Source organism: Poecilia reticulata, linkage group LG13 (genome assembly GCF_000633615.1).
Source record: "Poecilia reticulata strain Guanapo linkage group LG13, Guppy_female_1.0+MT, whole genome shotgun sequence".
Lineage (NCBI taxonomy): Eukaryota > Metazoa > Chordata > Actinopteri > Cyprinodontiformes > Poeciliidae > Poecilia > Poecilia reticulata.
Window position 1 is genome coordinate 17,075,041 of NC_024343.1, and position 25,807 is coordinate 17,100,847.

At 39.9% G+C, this 25,807-nt stretch overlaps 1 protein-coding gene across 1 annotated transcript; it reads right to left on the bottom strand.

Moving 5' to 3' along the window:
• Positions 1 to 3,152: 3,152 nt before the first annotated feature.
• Positions 3,153 to 14,201, bottom strand: slc1a5 (solute carrier family 1 member 5). Its single transcript, XM_008425725.2, has 8 exons — positions 13,123 to 14,201; positions 8,602 to 8,644; positions 8,442 to 8,489; positions 8,170 to 8,336; positions 7,096 to 7,329; positions 6,721 to 6,915; positions 6,446 to 6,580; positions 3,153 to 6,174 (listed from the first exon to the last, which is right to left on the bottom strand). Exons 1-8 carry the CDS (start codon positions 13,662 to 13,664, stop codon positions 5,946 to 5,948), a joined length of 1,593 nt encoding a protein of 530 aa, XP_008423947.1. The 5' UTR covers positions 13,665 to 14,201; the 3' UTR covers positions 3,153 to 5,945.
• Positions 14,202 to 25,807: the final 11,606 nt, after the last annotated feature.

The following is a 25,807-nucleotide window of genomic DNA, read 5'->3' on the forward strand; positions in this document are numbered from 1 at the left end:
TAGAAATGTGTGTTTGCATTCCTGTTACCTGAGTGGCTGCTCTTTACAGCCGCTCACATATGTAAGATTGCTCAAAGCTTTTCGTTATATTCTGATGAATCATTCATTTCTCACAAACATAATTAGGTAGAGGCTCAGATAAACAGCATGTTGCATGTATTTAGTCAACTTTGACAGGACTTTTTTTTTTTCAAAAATATTCCTAATTTAAATAAATGCTTTATCATCTATTACGTTTTTTTATATGAAGTTGCATTCAACAGATTGAAAAGCAACAACTGTTTTTTTATTTCACCGTAATACAATATTAGCAGATAGGAGGGAGTAAATCTTTTTATTATTTTGTCTGCTGACTTTAAATCAAAGAGTGATTTTCACCCTTTTCTCTTCTGCATAAATATTGCGGGATTTTAAAAAATATATATAAATTAATCAAACATTTATCAAAACAAATCACATTTGCAGAAAACTAAACAACAAAAATGCTTTCTGATTTTGCTCTCAGCAAATTAAATCTAATGTGGTTTATTTTGATTTTTGAGGAAGATAAATCAACAGAATGTAGCTTAATTTACTATTAGCTTAATGTTTAAGCTAATGTTGTTTTTTTTTAAAACATTCACAAAACCACAGTTGTAGCCAATGGAGTTAGCCAATGGCACTAAAACCCCTGAAAATCAGTGTAGTCCATGTATATTGCAGAAGATATTCTGTCACAGATAAATGCATGATGCGGCCTAACCTGCTTCTGTTTTTGCATCTCTAGTGTCATTATTTTGTCAAAAATGCATAGCTTTTCATGTTGACATTTAAATATAAATGTTATTTTTGGTCATGTTTAGAGAGTAAAAAGTTCACTTCGGGGACGCTCTTGTTCAGATCCAACTTTGCAAGGCAAACCTGTATGGCCAACTTCCTTTTGGAGATTCTCATCTGGTGACGACTCTAAATTAGATAAACTTGTTTGCAGCAGCGCTGTCACTGACTTCAACCTTTAACATGCTAAATGAAACCTGTAGAGTCTGACATGCAACTCTGTGCTTTGTTTCTGTTTTCCCCAGCCTCAAACAGACTGGCTTTAAGGTGAACCTTCAACCACACGATTCCTGGGATGTTTCAGACCTTTGAGAAGTTGTTCTCACAGTAGAACAAAAATAAAAAAACAATAAAATCTTCAGACTGTGATCAAATGATCAGACTGGTAGACAATCCTTGTATCTTGCTAGATGATGTGAGCGCTGACATTTTTTTTCTTTCTGTATTTGTGATGTTACACACCTGAATGCAGGAGACCATGCAGCCAATTAGAGACATAAGATTTCCTCACCTGGTTAGGTTTGCTACATTTATCTGATATTTACTCTTCTGATTGATCTGGAACTTTGGTTATGATTTACCTAATTTCCCCACGCTTTTGTGTCGTTTCTGTTAAATAAACATTTAAATAGTATGAGCTGTTCTGTTGTTCATCTAGTTTGTGAGTATTCTGAGTCGTTAATCTTTACAACTGGAAATCTTTCATTTTGTGTGTGTGTGCGTGCGTGTGTGTGTGCGCGTGCGTGCGTGTGTGAGTGAGTGTGTAGCCGGGCCCTGGCCTCTGTTTATTGTTTACGGAGCTCCGGGTGGAGCCAGGCCCTGAAAAAACAGCAGCTGATAAACACTTCGTTTTGGTGGGGAGCTGCTCCTGTGGTTCTGTAGTCACCATCACCATCAGAGGCCTGATCGCTTTACAAAGAGCCGGGGAGGGAGAGAGTGTGTATGTGTGTGTTTCTGCGCGTGTGTGTGTGTGTATAGGTTACATCAGGCATCTATACTGTTGTGAGGCTGTGTGTTGATATTTTTAGAAATAGACTAATGCATACCACATTTAAATATAACACTTTTACTTGCCTGGCTACAGATACTTTTCCCTCATCTTTGACATGAACTTTTTGAGCAGTTTTTTTTTCTTTCTTTAAATATATTTACTTTCACAAATATCTGGCTTAACATGCTATTGCAAGTCGTACAGAAAACACACTTTTTATAGCCGTCATCAGGCTTTTGCTACTATCCTGTCTGGATGTGTGATCTCTCTTCTTGGCAGAATTCTTTAATACTAATTGGTTTGTTTCCTGGCACCGACCCTGCTTTTAATCCTCCTCCATAAGTTTTCTGCAAGGTTTGGAATGTTATCCATTCCTAAGCAAGTCTCAGTAATAATTGTGTTAAAGTTTTACCCACCTGAGACTGTCAGCTTCTAAGGAAAAAAAAAAATTAACTTTAAGAGCAACCCAAGAACTACAGGCTGCCAAACAAGAAAGAAGCTCTTAGAAGCCAGGTAAAACATGATGGTGGAAGAATTATGCTGTGGGATTAAATGTACTTGTATTGGTAATGGCGTTGCATAAATTGGATGAAATTACAATAGAGGACTACCTCCAGCTCATTCATTTTACCTCAATGCAACCGCTTGATGGTTAAAAGGTACAATGACCCCCGAACAGATCAGAACTGGTTTTAGATTCAGTTAAACTTCTGGTATGACTTTCATCTAAAACCTTGTTTTTGTGACAGTTCGTCTAACAAAACAATATAATAATTCAAATGAACTCTGCCAATTCTGCCAAACGATGGGTCAAATCATGAATTTTCATGACTACAAAAAAATAAAAAATTAATTCTGTTTCTGTGCAACTTAAAGAGACATTTATCCAAAAACTGATGGGGATGTACAGTTAAGCCCAACATTTTTTTTTATTTTCCGGGCAGATTTAGGATTAAAGTAATATTCTAATTTCACCTCCGACTTAGAACATTACTTAACATTTTGGAGTTTTGAAGGAGCTAAAAAACTGGCTTCAGGTTTTTCGACAGTTTGTTACCAAAGACAAATCGTCACAATTAACTGATGAACTCCAAAAAAGATTTTTGCTGCTGATTTTTTAGAAGAAATATTTTTGACATGCCATGAAATGAAAACAGTCAGGTGTTCTTTTAAAAAAAAATATTGTAAACATTTTTAGGGATTCATGACTCGTATCCTGTCAGAAACAACCCTACATTGCATTGACCCACCCTGTGTAAAATTCATTTTATGTGCAAGTGGTAATTTTAAGCACAGTTAAAAAAAATAAATAAAAACTTTTTAAAAATCAGCTCAGAGACACAAGAAATTAAAGAAAGAACAGTTTACTGGTTTTAACCAAATGACTACAGTTTGGCGGTACAAATCATTTTTTCTTCCAAGTATAGCCTCATCACAGTGAGTTCATTGCAACAAAAGATAATATGATTGAACAAAACCTCCACGTGATGTTTAGAATGGAAAAAGAAAACGGCATTGAAATCTCAAACGTGGAACAGTAGAACGGACGTGCTGGGAAAATGCAGAACATTTCATCAGATTTCCACAACATACGGGACAACACAGGAGAAATGGTGAGACTTCAGGCCTGCTACGTATGTTCATACGTCAAAGGCAAAATGAAATTCTGCTGCTGTAGTTCCCACTTGAAACATGAAAAACATGGGATAGAATATCAAGCAAACCAAAAATTGTTTCAAACAAAAAGAACTTATTCGGTGCGCATGTCACTCGTGCGATTCAGCCTCACTCATCATGCACTTCAGAAACATGCATAACAAAATGTGACAAACCTAATACCATCCATCTGGGAGAAAGAAAAAAAAATGTGATCTGTTATTATATAAAAAAAAATCCTTTAGATTTGGATTAAAAATAAATATAAACTATTACAAATGGACATTCAAAGACATATAGAGGCCCAGAGCTTAAAAAAAAAAAGAAGTGTTTCCTCTTGTGGCTGTAATATCCAAAACATAAATAAATCCCAATAAGACGTCCTTTTTGCAAAGTCCATTATGTCTTCAGCTTAACGGTAAAACCAGCCCATCCGGTCCTGCTGCCAGACTGAAAACGTAGACGTGTCTACAGTCGAAGGCAACTTGAGACTGGACATGGCGGACGCAGTATGCATACCATACATTATGCAAGAAACCGGGCTCATCACTCTATTTATACTCTCGTACAAAAGCTGCGGCCTGCTCAGAAGCAGCAGCGTGTTGGTGGGGAAATGAGCGGAGGTGAAAAGAGGAAAAGTCCAAAATGAATAAGAGATAATAAAAAGGCGTCATCGTGTGTCCTCAAGAGTTCAGGCGTCTCCTTCATTAAGCGGACGTTGATTTTTGGTCTTGCAGTACCCGAAGAACAAGGCAAACATCAAACCTGAGGCTGTGTTGTCTTTTTAAGAAGGTAAAGTCCGTGTAGAGAGAGACGAGTCAGAACGCTTGTGCTCCTTCATTTTCCTTTGGGACAATACCGAGGCTAATATTTCATCTAGTAGCTTTTGGAATACAACAACTATATTGCTTCCCCCCCACCCCCGTCAAAAAGCATGGGGAAAAATAAACATTAAGAAAACATTTGGTTATGAATAACCACAATTATAACAGACTAAAAAAAAAAAGCTTTCAACAAACACCCTCCAAACAACAACAAGAAAAAAAAACAACTAACTAAAACATTTTTTCCAAATATCATCTTGGCCATTTTAACGCAGGTGTAAGGCGGGTAGGTAAACTACGTCCTCGCAGCATGGGGAGTCGGATCTCCATCACCAAGGTGAAGGAAACATTGTGCTCTCTGCAAGGATGAGATACTAAAAATAAAAGATGCCAAGGAACCAATTACAGTACAAAAGAATGATTCCAATAATCTCTACAGATAGTTACAGATTGTACCTTTGGTTCTTCTGCAGATCTAAAAATCGGAATTTAAGTAAAAAAAAAAAAAAAAAAAAAAAAAAAAAAAAAAAAAAGAAAAAAAAAAGGTGCTTTTCTAATATGAATTAAAATTGGACTGGACTTTGCCTTCAATTAAACCTTCACCTGTTCCTGCAAAGTTAGCCAAAACAGTTTCCGATAGTCAAAGCAAACGATAAAGCACAGCCTCTACTGCTGTGTGTTTGTGCTTCACCTTCAGCAGCATGGAGCAAAACCGCTTCCTCTACATGTACAACAGCATTTTGCTCAGACATCATCTTGTTTAGGGCAATGACTATAGATCACAGCAGCGTGTTGTAGATTGTTTGTCTCTTCAAAGCGTCGACTTCAATTGAAAAACCTAACAGAACACTAGTTGATAAAACGATTGGTCACACACGATTGGTCACAATTCTACACCAAAAAGGAAATTGCAAACAAAAACAACAATAGGACTGTTGTAACACTTGAGCACTGCTGCATTGATGCAAATCTATGAAACTCTCCACTGGAAGAAACCTGCATGAAAGTGGCTATATATATGTTTTTTTTTGTTGTTTTTTTTTAAATCTGCATCCCATTTTGAAAAGCATATCATTCTTCTTGTTTTAATTTCACATGCGGCATTACAAAACCTTCTAAATCTAAAAAAAGACTACGTGGTAACTATGGACGCTATGTTATTATTATTTTTTAAATATATGTATAAAAAGAGTTTCTGTCAGAAGAACAGTGATGCACATAAGACAGAAGAACGCTTCAGCAACAGACATTCATATTCATTTGTCCAGCATGAATAAATGTGTCATCTGCTGCTGCCGCTCCTCGATGTAAATAGTCTGTTTTCTTTTAAGTGGCTTATGAAACCTTCCAATCTGATTTCAGAGTAGACCAACCGAATACATCAGATAAACATGAGGGAGAAGTAATAATAATACAAATTAAAAATCAGTCTCATATTCCCCCCCCAAAAAATTAAATAACCTACTGAGTGTATCATGGTTTCTATAAATCCCATAAGATATTAGCTGCACCCCGTCCAGAACAGCATTTGAGGTCCGAGAGCGTTGCTTTGCATTGTAGTGTGCTTGTCCGTCGTCTCTCCTTGGACTCTTTCCTCAACAGGGGGAGCTTAGGTTTTGTGTTTGCAGGAGGGTTTGCGGTAGAAGTCACAGTCTGCGTTACATGGACGACTCTTTCTCGGAAGAAAGGTCTCCTTTCGCGCCCTCCAAGCCTCGCTTATCGATGAGCGGCGAGTGCTCAGGCATGGCGGCGGCCGCGTCTCCGTCCATCCTGACCTCGCTCAGCTCCTCCACTCCTTCGTGTTTGGATGTTTTGTCCACAAAGTGCTGCAGGAGCCCCGCTCCGAAGGCGTCGCCCTCCACATTCAGCACCGTGCAGGTGCGGTCACTAAAGAGGGACAAAACGGGATAAGAAGAGGGATCGAACGTTATGATGCGGATTATGTATCGAAGCGATACAATTTCTTCTCCATTTAATTTCAGTTTTCATAAATCAGCGACATTTAAATAATTATTTCACAGGAGATTTATTTATTGTAACTTGGCCGTCTTCACTCTTGTGTTTTTAATGTCCTGCTTTGTGTTGCTCTGTGTCAGATAAAATTCATTAAAGTTTATGGTTGCAGTGTAATGAAATGCGACGCTTGCGTTCTACTCACACAAGCCAGTCGACAGCCAGGATGAGAGAGATGTCGCTGGTGGGCAGTCCAATTGCCTCCAGGATGATAGCGAGGGTCAGCACACCGCCTGCAGGTATACCCGCAGCTCCGACGCTGGACGCTGTAGCCGTCACACTGACAAACACAAGCCACAAAGTCACCAAACCGAATTACAAAACTTTCCACACAAAGAAGGAGCTGCAAACACATCATCATATATAGGCTTAAAGCGATCCGCTTAAACGGAGTCGCTTCGCCGCAGACGCCAGACGTACAGGATGGTGATGACTTGGATAAAGTTGAGGCTGGTGTTGTTAAGCTGGGCGATGAAAACGGCCGCCACACACTGGAAGAGCGCGGCCCCGTCCATGTTGACCGTGGCGCCGATGGGCAGGATGAAGCGGCTTATGTGCTTGGAGACGCCGTTCTTCTCCTCCACGCACTTCATCATGAGGGGCAGAGTGGCAGAGCTGGAAACAGGGAAACAGTTTCAGAGCGGAGGAGGAGCGTGTGTGTGTGTGTGTGTGTGTGTGTGTGTGTGTGTGTGTGTGTGTGTGTGTGTGCGCGTGTGTCTAAACAGGAGAGCCTCAGTTTGTGGATATTCAGCAACCAAAACTGAGCAAACAGATGCGAGTTTGAGGTGAAAATACCTGGAGCTGGTTCCAAAAGCCGTGGCCAAGGCTGTGAAAATGCCCCACAGGAAGGTGTAGGGGTTCTTCCTGGTGAAAATGAAGTAGATGAAGGGCAGCACCAGCAGGCCATGGATGGCGTGGCCAATCATGCAGCAGGCGATGTACTTTCCCAGGCTGGCAAACAGCTTGCCGACGTCGTCCATCTCCACAATCTTACCGGCGACGAGGAACATGATACCTATAGGGGCGTACCTGAAAAGACCGGGACAATGCTGCAGGTCAGGTTTCTGGAACACGGCACAAAGGAAACGTACCTCACCGATGAAGGTTACTTAACAGACTTACAATGCTTTGTTTGAGAAAAACATTTTCTGAAAGGTCTCAAACTAGTAACACCCTCTAGACGTGTCGACATCTCTGACAGATGTCTAAAGAGCCTAGAAATTAAATATTTATCGCAGTGCTATTTCAAAAATTATGCTACTACTTGATTTTAGGAAATTTTAGAAAGAAAAAAAAAAAGCTTTAAGTTGAGTACTTTCTTTTCAGTGGTGGAAAAATATGTTGAGAACTAAACAAAATGATTAGTGATGCACAATTTATAATTTCTAATCTCTTGGGACCGTTCACAATTCACATAGATATCTGAATTAATTTTAAAATTCTGAATTATTATTTATAGAAACCTACAAACCTTTATTTACTGTAACAACATTGTATTTATGAAATAGATAACTGTGTATTATTTATTATTTCAACAGAATTTCCGGAATCTGTAAGTTTGTCTGAACTACTAAATGTAATATTTGCTTTCTAAAAAAAATTTAAACACTTCCCATAAAAATTCAAGTGCCACCAGTAGCAGCAGAGATAAAAAAAACATAAGGTTCCTAATTATTTAAAATGAATCATTTAAAATGTAATTACTGCGTTATTAAAACAAACATGTAACAGAACTTTGCGTTTCTGAAATCTTCTAGGTTTAGAAGATTTCTACTCATCAGTAGGTTGTTCAAATTTGACATTTTTGGGTCCTCCTCACCTTTGCAGACCCCCAAAACGACCAAACATTAACGAGGGGCGTTTTCTTACCACATGATCCAGGACACCAGCACCATGGTGGCCTCGTTGAATGAGTTGAAGAACTTGATGAGGATCTCTCCTTCTTCGCCCAGCTTCCTCAGAGCCACACCGAAAACAATAGCGAACACCACCAACCCAAGGATGTTCATCCCATCTTGATCTGTTCCGATGGGAACCTGGAAAGAAGTGCGGATTTGTTTAGAAGAAGAAAAGAAAAAACTGGAAGAGGAAGTAAAATGATCATCTGTGGAGTTTTGTTGATAGCCAAATAAATCCCTCACCTTCTCTGGGATGCCGGACGTGTTCATCATCTTGTAGGACGTTCCGTACTAGTGGGGAAGAATAAGAAAAAACATATTTATTAAGAAGTACAAAAGCATCTTTTGTTACGCAAGGTCGTTATCTAGAAACAAAATCACAGATTTAAGGTCTAATGCTCACCGACTGAAAGGCGGCAGACACCAGGTTGGAGGGGAAGATGTTTCTGTGAGAAGAAGCGAAAACGCATATTATTTCACTTCCCAAATACATGAGAAAAAAACCCAAAGTTAAAACAGTGGAGCAGAAATGTTTAAGCCCATGTCTTACAAGATCTGTAAGATGAATCAGTGTGTTATAGCTAAAACCTTGAGCCTAATTCGAGCAGTTTATGTAGTTTTACATCCCAGAGTACCTTGGGTCGTAGCCTTTTCTAAACTATTAAATCTCTTTTCTCCCTCCTTTGTGCTCCTATTATTTAATGCCATGGAGGTAATAAGTCTGCACTGGCTAGTACAAAAAAAAGCTTTTACATACATCAAGTGAAACCGCAAATTACACCTCCTCCCTCCCCCAAGAACTCGTAAAGCCTTGTGTACTCGATACCCCTGCTCTCAGCCGTCTGCATTGGATTTAGAGCAATAAGGCATTAACGTCACAAGCTCCTTCTTGTCAGCCAATCATTGGAAACATGAGGCTCAAACATCATGTGATGAGGCGGCATGCAGCTGGAAACAAAGGTTGAAAAAGGCTTCCAGGAATACAAGCTTTGGATTACTTAACGTACCATTCTTACGTTTACTGAATATTTTAAAATGGAGAAGAAGAAAAATATATATTGGGGTTGCAAGCAATAATATAGTTCCATATTTATTACAGATGTCAGATGTTGGAATTGGAGCGTCGTCCTTCGATCAACCAGCATTGTCACATCCTGAAAAAAGGATTTCGCCTTTTGCTGACAATCTTTTTCCTTCCACTCAACCTTCCATTAATGTCCTTGGATACAGCACTCAGTCTTTAGGAAAGTATACTTTTGGGTCTCACCTGCCTTTATGTGGAATCAGTTTAGCATTAGCAATGTTGATTGTTTCGGCCGTAACTAAAGATTTCTGGATTAAAAACCTTTTTTTATTGGTCAAATAATATTGATATTTCCTGAGATCTATTACTAGTTTAAACCCATAGCAACAAACACCTGAATTAAAGCACTTAGAGAGTAATTTATTATTTTAATTACATGTCTGAATTAAAGTAATTTTCCTATTGTAATCTAATGTATTTAGATGGGGTCATCCTGACTGTACAAGACGAAATGCGTGCATGGCACCGTCCACCCTAACTTGTAACATACAGTAGTTTACACCAAAGATCACACCTAAGCAGTCTGGTCCCTCTTCCCCATTCTGGAGGTGACTTTGTCCCACATGCTGATGTGAAACTCCATCATGAACACCAGCTTCCCAGTGAATCGTCCTCAGCTGATCGGTTTATTCAGAGCGCGTCACATTCTGAGAGGGTAAAGTCTTCAATGAGTCACATGTGACATTGCTATGTAAATTGTGAGCTAAAACACAAAGGTGTCACTGCCATGACAACGCTGACCGGGACACACAAAGCATCAATCCCATGCTGCTACGAAGGTGTGTCCTTTTGTTAAAGGCTGACGTGGACTTGGAGTTTTGTTGCCTCCTCCGATCCGGGGCAGGTCAACAAGGGCGGATAAATGCTTGGCTTTAAAACTTAACAGCTGTTAATATTGGTGATTCATGATAGCATGATAAACAAAAACGTTCTTTTTATTTGACTTTTGGTATGAAGATGAAAAACAAGCCAAGTTAGCTAACCTAACTTGGGTATATTGCAAACACCTCTGTGGTGTTTGCAAATCCAACTTTGCTTTCACATTTTTGTGCTGCTCTAGAAAAACATCACTGATTGCACGCAAAGCTAACAGGTGACATCACAGCTGACCATTGACTGTACAAGTACACATTTGGTTTATGTGTGAAAGGAAAAAGCGGGAGATAAGAAAAGTCAACACGGATGCACAGGAATGGCTGCAAACTTGTTGCAACTTGCTGTTTCCAGTTTTAAAGACACAGTGACTTATCCCCAACCAAACAGCGACATTAAACATTAAACCCAACCTGGATCTGTGAGCCAGGCTGCTGCTGTTTCTCGAACAGCTCAGATCCACCCGGCTGTGAAGCCACCAAAACACGGAGCGAGACGGAGAGGCGGGAGGGCGGGCTCCTTCTAATAAGAGACCAGCTGTGTGATTAGGATAGTGTGGAAGCACACATGTGTGCGTAGTGACGGCATGTGCCCAACATGAGATAAACGTCTTGTCAGGCTGGAAACAAACGATTGCTGTAATCAAATACTGAGTTCAGCCACGTCAGTATAACTAAAGGTACAAACTGCTTTTTCTATTTATTTTTTTTTTAGACCTCTTGAGGTCTGTTGACACCCATATCTATTTTTAGTAAATAGATATGGGTGCCACCTTTTAGTAAATTAATGCTCATTTCTCTGTGTGTGTTTTTTTTAAAATATATTCTTATGCTTTAACTTACTCTACTCAAGATGTCATTTTTAATTGTTGTTGTAATTGCTGCAGGTTTCTCTGTAACCCCTCCTGTTCCATCGTCACAGGCCTGTTGTCTTGTGCGCATTCTGTATGAAAAATGCACCGTAGTAAACACTGACAGATTTTCTAATTACGTCCTGGTATTTCAAACCCTACAAAAGAAGGAGGGTGTGCTGACTTTACTCCCAGGAACCTAAATATGAAGTTCTGCGTCCTTAAAATTAGGCGAGTGTGTTGCGAGTCACGGAGCGGGTTTTGCAACATGCCTAAATATCCGTAGGCAACAATGTTAATCTTTTAATAACAGTCAGGTCACTTGAAACTCTTTGTGAAAAATGTGCCATGGTATGACTTTAATCATGTGTGTATCGAGGAACAACCCCTGCATGGTTTGTACTTTCTCTGTATCCTTTGATCAATAATCTGCATGTGGGACAAAAGAGAGAGTTTGGCCAATCAGCGGCGTATTTGCATGCAAAGTGATGGGATCATGATAACGACTAAATGTCTTCTGCCCTGTTGCACCATGCAGTTTTCTTAAACACAAGAGCTGTTTTTCCAGGAAGTGGGTGTTTGTGAGTAGGTGGCACTGCAGGAGGAGGGAGGGGGAGCAGGAGATGTGGAAAATACATCCATAATTACTAAAAGCTGCCTTAAAAATAACGTTATGCAACAGCTGCACTGAATGTGAGCACACTTCTGGATGGGGATGAGAAGTCAAGTTGTTTCTGCCGTTTTTTTTTTTTGTTTAGCCAAATTTAGTGTTTTCTAAGAAGCTAATTCCAAGGACAGTTGTGAAACATAGGCTAGTTTCTGGCATTACTAAGTTGCTAAGGATATATATAAAAAAAGTTACAAAATGGCAAAGATTTTCTATGAAGATGATTTAAAGTTATTTTAATGAGATGTTATTCACAAACCAAAAAATAAAACCTAAACTAATTTCCTAGCTAATAATAGCCTGTTGTATGACAAAAAAAGTAACATTTAATGTGAAATAAGCTCTTGAAAACATGTTTAGCTCTTGTTTTTTCCTGTCTTCAGAACAAATAACCTGATAATTTGTCAAAAGAAACTAAGATCCCACTCAATAGTTGTTACACTCCGAGCACAGCTGCTTCCATGTGCTCAAAAGTAAGGTGAAGAAACATATGTCCCATGAATATCAGGCATGCATAAAAAAGCAAGAGGAAAAACAGGTTCAGGCTGCCAGCGTCTTGAATTAGAGAGCAGATTTTGTTGTGTGCAGATGCACAACTTGGGTCTAAATATAATCAGCTAGCTACAGTCTGGTTTGATGCAGTGCTCTGCTTTCTGTGAACGGAAACCCTCTGACTTCACTGGAACCAAGGAAGGGGAAACTATGGTACCTCTTTTTTTTATTTTTTTTTCTGGTAACAGGAACAGGAAGAAGTGTGACCTCACTACTATCAGAAAGAAAAACCATGACACATGTGATGTGATAAAATGTACAACAAGCCATCACAACTTTTTTTTGTGTGTGTTTTTTTAAATCAGTAATACTCTGGTGTGTTAGAGGCAATAGTGACACTACACTTCTTTAAAGTGTGAGGCCACAGGCAAGAACCTCATGGTGTATTCAGGTACAACCCCTTACTCTGGGTTAGCATTTAGGCTAATTTCTGAAAACGACCTCAAGACGAGATACTTGCATATCGTGACCTTAAGAGAGGTCACGATATGCAAACCATGCTCAGTTAGGTCCAATTTATAGGGTCGGGATTCGGGAACAAGTCATTCAAAAAGTGACATTATTAAAAAATAAGTCAAGCTACATCGACTCTCTTGATTACTTTTAAGATATAAAGTGGACGTCAATGACTGGGAGACTTATTTAATCATATAGTATCCAGTTTTGACTTCGTTATGAACAGTGGAGTTAATGTGCGCGTGTAAAGAGCGGCAAAAGCGCATCTCGTGCCGCAGGGGTTTAACGCGCACGAGGAAACAGAAGCTGATGCAACCGCTTGTTATCATGACAAGAAGAGCGAGCCAGGTGAACTCTAGCCTCGTGCGTAATATGGCTGTAATAATAACACCACGTTAACGGAAATATACGTTGTGGGTTAATATGAATAACTATCACTCACCTTATCAGGTCTAAGAAGGAGTCTATAACTTCTTTATTCGCCGGGATACCATCAGTCATGTCTTTAGCGTTTGCCGTGGTGTTCATTTCCACATTTCCCGGCTTGATGATGAAAGCCATCACCACGCCGATGGACGAGGCTATCAAGGTGGTCACTAAGAAGAACAGCATAGCCCAGCCGCCCAGTTTCCCCAGAGCTTTGGGGTCGATGCTCGCCGCTCCGGACACTAAGCTGCACACCACCAGGGGGATGATAATCATCTTCAGCAGCCGGATGAGAATCTCGCCGGGGAAGCCGATGTAGATCTGCTGGGTTATGGTCGGCGACACGGTGCGCACACCGAGCCCGATGAAGACCCCCACGATGACCCCGGCCACGGTCAGGATCACCAGCAGGTTCGCCTTGACGATCCTCTTCACCCGCTCCGACATCGGCTCCGGGCTGCCCTTCCTCTGCCCGGCAAACCCGTTGGCAAGCGGCTCATCGCGGTGCGCCTCGCCGTTGGACGCCTTCACTTCCTCCAGATCAACCTTCTCTGCCATGTTGCTCAAAGTTACTTAACTTAAAACTAAACTTTAAGAAGAACGCTTCGTTTTGTTTTTTTTATCGTGTTTCTAAATGAGGCGGGAGTCTTTCAGAGCGTCAGCGTGGCTTACGACCTACTTCCTTCTCTCCGGGTTGTTCTGACGCGGAGGAGCAGATGTTGTGGCCACACGTTTAGCCGGCATTTTAAACCTCCGCCTCCGCCCCTTTTACGTAAGATGGGCGTGTTGTGTTCCGAGAGGAAACGCTTGTTGACTGCCACCCATTCCCGTCCATAAAAAAAACAACTCTTGGCCTGTGTGCCATTAGTATGCTCGTTGTTCGCTTTAAGAATTTTATTTTAATGTTTGAAAACTTGCTGCGAAAGTAAATCACTACAGTGGCCGCCTGGAGACAAAAACAAACTTTGAGAAATAGCCTTTCATTTAGCTTATTTAAATAGTATCCTTATAAAGTAGCTTCATGAACAAGCTTTCTTGATTGTGATTAAATACTGTTTCACGCCCACATTTTTTGTCAGTGGAAACTAAAAGCAGATAACTGAAAATATAACATATTTAGTTAATGTTTGATCAGATGAAACCTGTAACATCTGTTGCATCATGCTAAAGACGTGGCTCTTCAAGACAATTTCCTTAAATGCAAATATAACAGCTGTGCTTACAATCTCAGAACTAGTGAGAATATATGTGTATATATATTTTATTTTATTGAATTCTAAACAGGATGCAACAGAATGAAGCAGCACATCTCCATAACATATCTCAGTGAAACCATAGAAATTAAGAAAACGATTAACAGCATTTTCCTCATTTAAATGTTTCAGATCCTCAAACGATTTTGAATGTCAAAGATAAACTAAGTAAATACAAAAATCTGTGTTTAAGTTATTATTATTATTATTATTATTATTATTATTATTATTATTATTATTATTATTATTATTATTATTATTATTATTATTATTATTATTAATGGGATGATTGTTAAGATAAAACTGCTATCTGAACCAACCTGGCCTGACGTCTTGTAGAATCTTGAAGTAAATGCAATTATCCTAAACAACCTCTAATGTTTTGCACTCCAGTAATCCACAGTGAAAAAAGTGCCAATTTATTTGAAAAGTTTATCAACGGGTCATCCAGGAGGCCACAGGAAAACCCAGAACAACATCTAAAGCTCTACAGGCATCACTTTCCTAAAGTTAAGCTCAACATTAGAGCGGGTAAATACGAGTTATGATGAGCCCTACAGATAGAAACTAAACTACATCAAACATATCACAGTGTTGCATACGATGGTTTGCAGAACTATTCACACAACTCCAACCTTTTCTTATTTTGTTCCTCTACAACTACAATGTCATTATTCGGGATGAATAATGTTTTGCTACAGATTCTCAGTTGAATTTAGGTCTGGACTTTGACTGGGCCATTCTAAGACATGCTCTGATCTAACTCATATAATTGTATGATGCAACTTCCACCCATCTTGCCACTTATTTACTCTGACCAGCTTCCCTGTCCCTGCTGAAGACGATCATCGCCACAACATAAAGCTGCCACCTCCATGTTTCAGTGAAATGTGCATTGTTAGTTTTCCACCACATATATCGACCACCATTTTGGCCTCTTGGGTATAGGACACCCTCTGTGTGTCACCCTGCTACAGTCTGGTCAGGTGCGGTCCTCTGTTTTGTGCAAATGGAAATTTTCTTTCTTAAAAGGAACAGAGGGTGGAGAAAGTGCTTATTTTTATTTCATTTGGTAACACGCAGAAACAGGAAGATGTGTGAGGCTGGTTTGCGTCGTCTGTTGGCTTGTGGCAAACTAAAAATAGGATGTCATGATTTTCTTTCAACAACAGCTTTCCTCCTGTCACTATTCCTTTAGGCTAGATTTGCTCAGTGCACTAATATCCCATTGAAAGACTCATTTTGCAGCTCCTCCAGAGTGACCAGGGGCCTCTTGGCTGCTTCTCTGAATTATGATGTCCTTGACTGATCAGTTTAAATCTCTCTTAGTAGGTTTTCATGCTCCATTTTTCAAATGATGGGAAAAAAAACAAATCTCTATGAGATATTTAAAGCTTGGTATCAGGTTGATCTGGTTAATAGTTGGCTGAATTCAGAAAGCAACCGGTTTCTCTAAATTTGATTCTAGTGTGTCAGATTAGAAGGGGTTGAATACAAATGTACTCCTCACTTTTCAGCATTACCTTTGAAACAATTTCAAATAGAGCGAAATTTGTCTTCAGTATTTTCACAGTTTGGTGCGGAAAAGATTTAACTCAAATGAATACATTATGAAAAGGTAATTCAGCTTTGAAAATCTTCAAAATAACCTCCTGCCAAAAGAAATTATGACGTCTACCTAAAAGAAACAATCAGTTAATGTGATCCTAAATGCGCTCAAGGTGTTTGGTATTCAAAATGAAGCCACAGGGACTAATCCCGTCCCAGATTACTGCGTTTTATTAGAGTGGCAGTTAAACTAACTGAAGAGAGGCGGAGGATTTCTCCACAGCTGTACGCTGCCACTGGACTTTGATGCGACCTCCCTCCTTTGGGCGTTTATTTGTTCTCCTGAGTGTTAAATCGACAAATGCACGTTAAATTTGTTTTGTACTTGAAACATCAAACATCATGAAAAGCCAGACAGCGATAGCAGTAACCAAACATCTGCAACCAAGGAGTGGGGTCAAAGGTGTCCGCTTTCCAACTGCGCTGTTTCTTATTCGAAGATAGCTGTGATAAGCTTCTAACGTATGTGATTAAAAAAGTCTGAATGAAAGTGAAAAGCAAAAATGAATGAGGGAGAAGAAAAGGCTGGTGTACGGGTTTCACGTTTCCCTGAGAAGAAGGCTTCCTGGCTGCCGCCATGCAATCTTTGGCAGGATGTCTTTTAAACTGTAACTTGAGACGGACTCTCATTGTCCGGGATACAGAGGCTACAGTCCGATATCTGAAAAATGTGCTTGCATTCTGATCCAAGGCTCTCTGGAGTTACCTTACACTCAAACAACAAGCCAAATGTTGTTGTTTTTTTTGGGGTTTTTTTCAACGGGTCCCACTGGTAGAAATTGGTGGGAAAAGCACCTTTAACACCAAAGAAAGCCCACAGGACCAGAACCCAGGCTGGTAGGGCGCTGAACTCACAGCAGCCCGTCTGTTATATCAAGCTGGTTCCTTTGTTCCCGCTGCCTGTGTGAATGATTGCAAGGAATCACTGTGATTACGGAGCGTTACACTGTGAGAAAGGACAACCTTAACGGCTGAATCCACAGGAACATGCCAGCGTGGAGTTTTTCTAGCGTAGAGCCCCGTCTATAAAAACAAGCAGTCTGTGCTCAAGGTGAGGGTTTGAAGGTCGACCTGCATATTTTCTCCCATGCATCTGCCATGATCATATCTTCTTACCGCTTAAGATGTTTTCTTATCCACATAATGGCATGTAAAAAGCAATGTAATATCCCTAAATTTGGCAAGATTTCACATTTGTATTTGACAAATTCTTTTCAGAACAAAAATTTAAGTTCAGCTTATTTTGCAATTTAATTCAATTTAATTTCTTATTTAGGTGAATGTTTGTGGATGAATTCTCTACAATCACAACTTAAAGTCTTTGAGATATGTCTAGTCAAACTTTGCACAGCTAAAGGTTTTTATTTTAAAAAATTCAAAGCAGCTAAAGTGGATTAGGAGCATCTCATTTCACTTCTCAATGCTTGTAACAAATTCTCAATTGGATTTAGGTTTGCACTTTGACTAGGCCGCTCTGATACACAAATAGAGCTCTGGTTCTACGGTTAGGATTGTTATAGAGCTGAGACACTTACAATGAATTGAAAGACACACACATAGATGTGTGTGTGTGTGTATGTGTGTGTTATGCTTGATTATTATGTTCTTCAAATTATTACAATTAAGTAAATCTAAAATTGGATTTAAAATACATTTTGATAACAACTAGGTGAACTGTCCAGCCATTTTGCAAAAAAAAAGAAAAAAAAACTGTCATAATTACTAAGATAATTTCGAATCTATTATTACAAGGTACAAAGTAATTTCATTGCGTCCCTGACATGTAAATTTATGACCGTTCTGTTGTAAACATTGGCATTATTCCGGATGTTGTTCAAAACTATTAGTCATTAGAAGCCACCTACAGTGGAGGAATTTATAGCTCAAATGTTGAAATTACTGTTTAATAACGCAATGAATATATCTGGAGTAAAAAATAAATACACAGGAAGTTAAATGTCTAAACTGTCTCTGGTGGTGTACAGGACAGGTGAAAGAAAGGATGACTGGTCATTAAAATGTAGATACAGTGTCATGAAAAAAATGCATTTCCTCTCTCACCTATTCATTTTGTTGAAATACTTTATATAATCAACTTAATTTTGAAGCAAAAAAAAAACTGTTCATCTGAATAAAAGACCCATTGTTAAATCTGGCATGAAACTAACAAAGCATTTCAACAAAACAACAGACCTAAATGCAAACATAGTGGAGGTATCAATGGCTGCTTTACTGCTTTAGCAACTAGAAAAAAATGCCTGAATTTATCTCTTATTCATGAAGGATCAGCTCAGCGCAACCAGTTATAAGTTTACAAAAAGGCTTTGATTTTACCAGCAACAGATACTGGAGGATACTTTTTTTTTTTTTGCAAACTCATTCTGGAAACTCAAAACTGCTACAAAAAAATCATTGTTAAAAAAAAATAAAAAAAGCCTTTGGTGGATGTAGAAGATTGCTGAGTCATGGTGAGAGTGCAGCGTAGGAGTGTGGACAAAGGAAGAGAAATATGCTGAATGGCTCTTGTGCACACATTCTTATGAGTAATGTAATAAATCAGAGCAGTTTGTGTCTGCTTTTTTCATATTAGTGAATGATAGCGTCGACTCAAGTCATGTCAGAGCCCTGTTATGTAAACCAGAGTAGGAAATAATGCTGTGTCATGCTGTAGTGTTGGTCTATTAAACAGCATATTCGTCATCCTGGAGATGTTTCTGCTTCAAGCATGTGTTTGCGCTCAAGTTTAAAGCTTCCCCACTTCCAGCTAGTCTCATTATTCGGGGAGACCTGAACAATTTATTAACTTCTGATTTATTTGTGTCATTAATTGACACGGGGATTAACAGTTATATAAATGAGTATTTTTGCAGGGCTGGGAGATAAAAGCATGACAGAAGCAGAAGTCCTGGTTGATAAACCCATTTCCGAGTTGTAAACTCTAGCAGCACATTTACTGATTTTATTATAGTTGTTTTAGACTTGTTTTGGGCACACGTCCATGTGTGTGGTAGAGTTTAAACATTACTAACCTTCTCATGATGATACTTTTCCTGATATAAAATAATGATATTTCTGTTAAGTAAGAAAAAGTTTTATCAGGATTTTCTACCTTTTGGTAGCTTCAAGACAAGCATGTAAATATCCAAGCTAATGCACATATACGTATTTATTTTATTCTTGTCTCAGTTTCCCAACAGTCGGCCCAGGATGTGATCTCAAGGCCAGTAAACCCAGTTGATCTCTTGGATCATTACATGCTCATGAAAGGCCTTCCGTACCCATTTACACATTTACACTTTGTCGCCACACTCGCGTGCTTTTACGTGTGTCTGTTGCAGCCTGTCGATGATTAATAACTCAGACTGTTAGAGCCGTTTCATAACCGTCACTAGTGGACTGCTGACTTATTTCTTGTTTAGTAACAATGGCAATAAACAACACTAAGCTGCTAAGAGCATTTATGTCCATGGGGTATGTGCCATAGTCGCTAAGCCACTTGGTCAGGCTACTGTAAGCTTTCTTGTAAAAACAGCTCAGTTTTTTACTAAATGCTCAGAGATCAAATATGTAATTATTTTTGACCGTAAGCTTACGTTTAAATCCAGCCTGGTTTATGGTGTTGCTTCACGATCAAGAAACTTGGATGACATTCAGCACTTCATCCATGGTTTTGCAAACTAAATTGCATTTTTATATATAATCTCATAATAGTTGTACGATTTAGGTCATGGTTCTGTCTCTCCAACGTCTTTATACTAAGAATTGTCAGTTCATTTTGTCTTTACTTCTCATGAATACTACTTTTTTTTTTAACAGTTCCATACATTATTTTAGAAATTTGTAAAGTTTTCACAGCCCCTGAACCTTTTCTCTCTTTTTTTGCCACATTAAGACAAGCTTTAACATATTCTGTTGGAACTCTCTGTGTTTAACCATCACAGTAGTGCGTTGATATCAACAAGTTAAAGGATAAATGATTTTTAAGGTTTTCACAAAGAAAAATCTGCAAAGTGTGGCAAGCGTTTGTATTTAACCCTGTTACTCTGATAGCTGTAAATAAAATCCAGTGCAATTCATTTACGTCAACAGACTCATCTGAGCGCATTTTAACCTAAATATAGTTCAATGTGGAGAGACTGTAACAAGGCGGCCGTTTTGCGGTTGGATTTTACGATGATGAAGATTTCAGGAGGCAGAGTCAGGTGGTAACAGCAGTGGGTTTATTCTCCTCACAGCATCAATACACAGACAATAATTATATCTCTTCACAGGTGAAAACTGAAGGCTTAAATAGTCTCAGCTGTGTTGGACTCAACCACTTCCACTTCACAGTGGGATCTCCCTTAACAAATCTCCACCTATTTAAATAAAATACACTTTAATAAATATAAACATTTAAATATACTTTTTATAAATATTTCATATTTTATCCTACACCAAATGAAACACCACAAAAACCCATAAACGATTATCTCCCCACACTTTCCAATGGCCTCCCCCAGAACCTATAAATGGTGTCTGGACCCCCGGGGTAGTATTTGCCCAAACACCCTGGAGAGGACACAGAAAAGACAGGTGAGTCACTCAATATCAGCACTCCACACTCCACAGATTATGCACACACATTTGTTCAGTTTTACCCACCAGTAGCTCATTGCTCTGAGTAACAATTATCCTCCCTCCACAGGCAACCAGCTCACTCTCCAATGACGAGCAGCTGTGCAGAGCCCAGAACAAAAGGCTACATGCTAATTACTAAAAATACTCAATAAATACCATTAAAACTTCTCGTGTGCAAATTGCCATTTATGTGCAAATCTCTGCTTAAAGTGCAGTGCTAAATAAAGTGCTTGTTCATAAAGTGCAAAAAGTGCATTTAAAGTGCTATACAGTGATTTAAGTAAAAGTAGACCCAGTAATGAAGCTCTCTTCATTACAGAGACTCAGACGGACAAAGGGGAACAATTAAAAGATTTAATGACAGGAATGAATAACAGTTCTTTGGCGCTCAGACCCCGGCAGCTAATTTGAGCTGAGATTTGATGTGAACTCGATGAACATCCCGATAACTGATTAGGGATGCTCTCCCCCGGGGCCCAACACTGGTGGTGGTGGTCGGGAAAGGGTGCCATCCTAGACCGGAAGGATGTGGGTGGAGAAGGGGAGGTGGTGGGTTGAACGCAGCTGGGAAGCAGCAGACGGCTTGGGTGTGGATCCTTTTATGCAGAGCCTGATTGCTGATTGAACGCGTCGGGTGAGGTCCAGCGCTGAGGTCGGAGATGAGCATGACGTCGATGGGCAAACGAAGGGGGTGGAGTCTTCTAGCCTGAACTTCAGCTAAAGCTCCACAATACATTTCCTGCGAAGGTTTCAGACATTGGGCTGCACAGTGGTGCAGTTGGTGGAGCTGTTGCCTTGCAGCAAGAAGGTTCTGGGTTCGACTCCCAGCCCCTGTCTTTCTGCATGGAGTTTGCATGTTCTCCCTGTGGATGCATGGGTTTTCGCCGGGTACTCCGGTTTCCTCCCACAGTCCAAAAACATGACTGCCAGGTTAATTGGTCTCTCCAAATTGCCCCTAGGTGTGAGTGTGTGTGTGGATGGTTGTTTGTCCTGTGTGTCTCTGTGTTGCCCTGCGACAGACTGGCGACCTGTCCAGGGTGACCCCGCCTCTCGCCCAGAACGTTAGCTGGAGATGGGCACCAGCAACCCTCCCGACCCCACTGAGGGACAAGGGTGCAAGAAAATGGATGGATGGTTTCAGACATTTTTGTTAAAGAGCTTCAATAAACATCAAAGTCAGACCTGACGGGTGAGACATGTGTCACATGTGACCAGATGCTCTTCAGACATACCTACCACCAGTGTAATCATGCACACATCATGAGGTGGCATTCACATTTAATGGCTGTGAAACCACCTGAATCTGTGCTGCACAGCTGCTGTGACCAAATGGGACCAAAACAAAACTCTCTGCCTTGCATTTGAAACATCGTGTGTGGAGGAAAACAAACTGACACCGAACACACCGTCTTTACAGTGAAGCACGGCGGTGGTAGGTTCATGCAGAGGGGATAGATTCTCACATGTGATGAAGAATGGAGCCACCTACAGAACAATCCTGAAAGAAAAAACTCTTATAGAGTTCAAAAGAGTTGAGAAACGGGCAAAGACTCATTTTCCAGCAGAAACTCTTTTGCGAGAACTGAGAATTGTTGTTCACAGACTCTTTTGCATTCAAAATTGTGTTGGTCTGTCACGTAAAAACCCAATAAAATGTATTATATATAAGCAGGTGACTAATGTGAGAAAAAAACAAAGGGGTACGAACACTTCAGCAAGACACTTTACCGTTCGGTTTGAAAGAAAATGAACAAACTTTAGTGAGAGCAGAAAACCTTCATTTGTAATGTGTAACTAAGTCACGTTGCGTCACTTTGCCATTTAACAGTCATCCATTCTTTACTGGAAATCTGAAAGACAAGCTCTTTTTGCAACTTTCTTGGGATAGTTGTGCATCGTTAAGGGCCCTTTTATTCCATTTGCCGCTCATAAAGCAGCTGTACATCCACATAAGGAATTTATTTACAGGGAAAGCGTGTTTACGATGCACCATGTGTCAGAAAGCCATTCTACAAATCCTGCATTCCTCCTCAGTTTTCTCCTCTCGAGACCTTGTTGAAAGAGTAATTGTACCCGGGAATGCTGACACATAAGTGATGTATTTAACCATACAATGTTTCATTGAGTTAGCAATTAATCCTTAGATTGATCTGTCAACGTTCATATTCTGTCGTTGCTCCTTTTGTGTTTTTCAGACGACTCGCTCTCACGTTAGCAGATAGAAGTGAAGGACCACAGCAAATGGAAATCATTTCTCCTCCTCCGCCTCTCCGGAGGGTTTCGTAACTGGATCCCCCCTGCATGCTGTCCCTGCAGCAAGCAGAGGGTCGGTTACCTGCTAGAGGTCAAAGCAGCATTATTAAAACCCGTTTGGTTGAAAACACGTTCACAGAAGCGTCGAGACCTTTGCACTGCTGCGCTGTGGAACAGGAACAATCCACAAACGTGACGGTGCGCGTGTTGTGTGAGTTGTACGTACGTGAAGGTTTGTGTCACTGTGCGGATCTGAATAAACAACCCACATGAGGCCGAGGTCAATCAATGCAGAGAGAAAAACAATCTGCTGGATGTTTTTTTTTTTTTGCGCTCCATAGACCTCAATTCAACTGGAATGTGTTACGTTACTCTCATCCTTATTCATATGGTTCTATCACAGCAGGAAATTAGGCTTCTTTTTTTTTGCAAATAATGTTTGGAAAAAAAATTTTTTACGTTTCTTTGACACTCTTTTTTTAAGCACTACTGAAAATCCTTTGGCTCTTTCACCCACTGTTTTATTCGACATTTTAAGCTAATTTAATAGCATGAGCAGCCTGTATTTTATCTGGGGGAAACACGTTATATGCCCTGTAGCTGGTTGTCAATGACTCAGCTGGTAATAGTCCGTTTCACTCATGTTCCCTCGTGGCTAGCCTCTCGAGCAAAAAAGATTTTTATGTTTTAGTTTTAGGAAAATGATCTTTTCAAAGATAATGTAAATGCACATTTCTACAAGGTTCAGAGCGTGTTTCCAGAAAGGTTTCAGAATCTGAAACGAGTTTAAACCTCTAAATGTTATCGCGTTTTCTCTTTGCGCACTGTTCTTCTCAAGTTAACTGAGATAAAGTTAAAGCTTCGACTTAATCTGTCATGACTAATTAATTGTTTTAGTCATAACATAGTAAAACCGTGTCAACAGCTGAAATCATTTTATAATCATCAAAAATTTCTTGAATTTTTTGAAAGAAAAAGGGCAAAATGGAGGACTATGCAGCCTGAATTAGTGCAAAAGTGAAATATTCTAAAAAATATTTAGGATCTTAATTTTATTAGTATATTTAGTAGTGTGAATGCAATTGTTAATCAAATCCTAATGTCTTGCAGTCGTTATAATTGTTGTGCTAATGAATTATGTAAAAATGGTAAAGAGTGGGACAAATAAGCAGGAAGCCAGAGGCAACGCAGTGGGCTTTATTTTAGCTGAACAGTCAAATAAAAATTTACCTGCCACCAACCGTCTACAGTATTTGACCAGTGCGTAGACTTTAGCCTACGAGGTCTCAAACTTCTCGCATTGTGCAACATTCATTAGCTTTGTAAAAGCTTGCTTCAGGCTCGAGGATGAAAATGTGCTTCAGCTGTGTGTCGTCATCTAATCCATATGTTTCTCCTCAGCAAATGAGCCAGATCTCCCAGTACATTCATCCAGTCCAGTCAGGTGGCTTTGTTGCAGTGGTCCTGCCACACCTCAGAGCATGAATGGTTATGCAAAGTCATCGGGCAGTCACATTAGATCGGCACAGCAAGCCGTCTGAAGCGCCCAGATTCATGTCTTTTATTTATTTCTCGCTCGTGTTTCAGGGGAAAGGCTCTTCTTGTCTAGATAGATGGTTGACCTGGCCTGATTAATTTGAGATATGTGATCTTTTACCAAAAGGTTCACTAGAAGCTGAGGTAAAAGTAGCCGAGTAAGCGTCTGGGAGAGCAGGCGGCCTAAAAATGCAAGCCAGAACACAATCTCCCCACAGGATATTTGCAGGGAACATTCGAGGCAGAGGCAGTATAAACCAGCCTGAACAAGTAAGGACTCTGATTTGCTGAGATCAACACGCCCTTCTTGCCAAGCACCCAGCCCACTCTTCCCCTTGCTCCTTTGCCCGCGCTCCTGTTTTGGCAGTCATGCGATACCGTACAGCGTGAAGGCGATCAGAATCTCCTCTTTTCAGTGGTCCGCCCTCTCCCTGTCTTGATTTCGACAACCCCGCTCAACTCTCGTACAGTAGATGTCTTTGTTTGAGGTTCGGTCAGTTGAACAAAGGACTGAAAGGGAAAAGTTATGACCCCAAAACTCCTTTTACTGTCTTTTTTGAAAAAAGAGAAAGGCATAGAACCGCCGTTTATTGCAATGCCAATGAGTCGATCTGAAGAAATTAAACTTTTCATTTATTAATGCTGACACTGACCACCTAAGTTGCTGAGTCATCATAACTTGAGTATTTGCTCTTCGAACTCGCCTTGAGCAGTTTGCACAGCCACACATCTGCGTGTCAGAGGTGGCATTCAAATTTAATAGCTGTAGAACCACGTGGATCTACATTTTCTGCTTTTTTTTCCAGTTCGCAAAGGGAATCACATCATAAGGTTTTGACATTTTGTTACATTATGACCAAAAGTCTCAGTGTGGCGCATACAGGGGAAGGAAAGGAATATATTGTTTTTACCATTTTAAGAAATAAACATCTAAAAATGAGGCGCGCATTTGAACTGAGCTACTGTAACTTGTTGATCAAAACCTTTTCAGCGATTACATCTGCAACTCTTTTAGGATGTGTCACAACAAGCTTTGTACACCTGGAGGCTGGAATTGTTTTTTCTCTTTTTTTATCATATTCTTCTTGTCAGACCTTTTGCTGCCTCTGACAAGGTTTTGTCCGTTTGCTGTTCTTCTGTGACACCATGCTGCATCTGCGTTTGGACACAAAAGTCTTGCTATCAGAGATGTGCCGATCAGGTTTTTTCCTGACGATACCGATACCGATTACCCATGAGGGCCGATCACCAATACCGATCACCGATACTGATCACATAATTATTATTATTATTTTTTATCATAAACACTACCGGTTGCATTATGTGGAAAAAGGTACCATGAATTCACCTTAATTTAGACAAAAACTTGTTTTTAATAACTTTTTCCAAGAAGAAAACTAAACAAAACAGGCATTGTGCAAATTGTACTGC

What these genes read in the sequence shown, in the direction of transcription:
- slc1a5 (XM_008425725.2), bottom strand. Translation starts at nt 13,664, where the DNA reads ATGGCAGAGAAGGTTGATCTGGAGGAAGTGAAGGCGTCCAACGGCGAG. An exon ending in GCTTTTGGAACCAGCTCCAG is followed by an intron (nt 6,916 to 7,095) that starts GTATTTTCACCT and finishes CCCTGTTTCCAG; the next exon opens with CTCTGCCACTCTGCCCCTCA. An exon ending in CTGGCTGTCGACTGGCTTGT is followed by an intron (nt 6,175 to 6,445) that starts GTGAGTAGAACG and finishes GTCCCTCTTTAG; the next exon opens with TGACCGCACCTGCACGGTGC.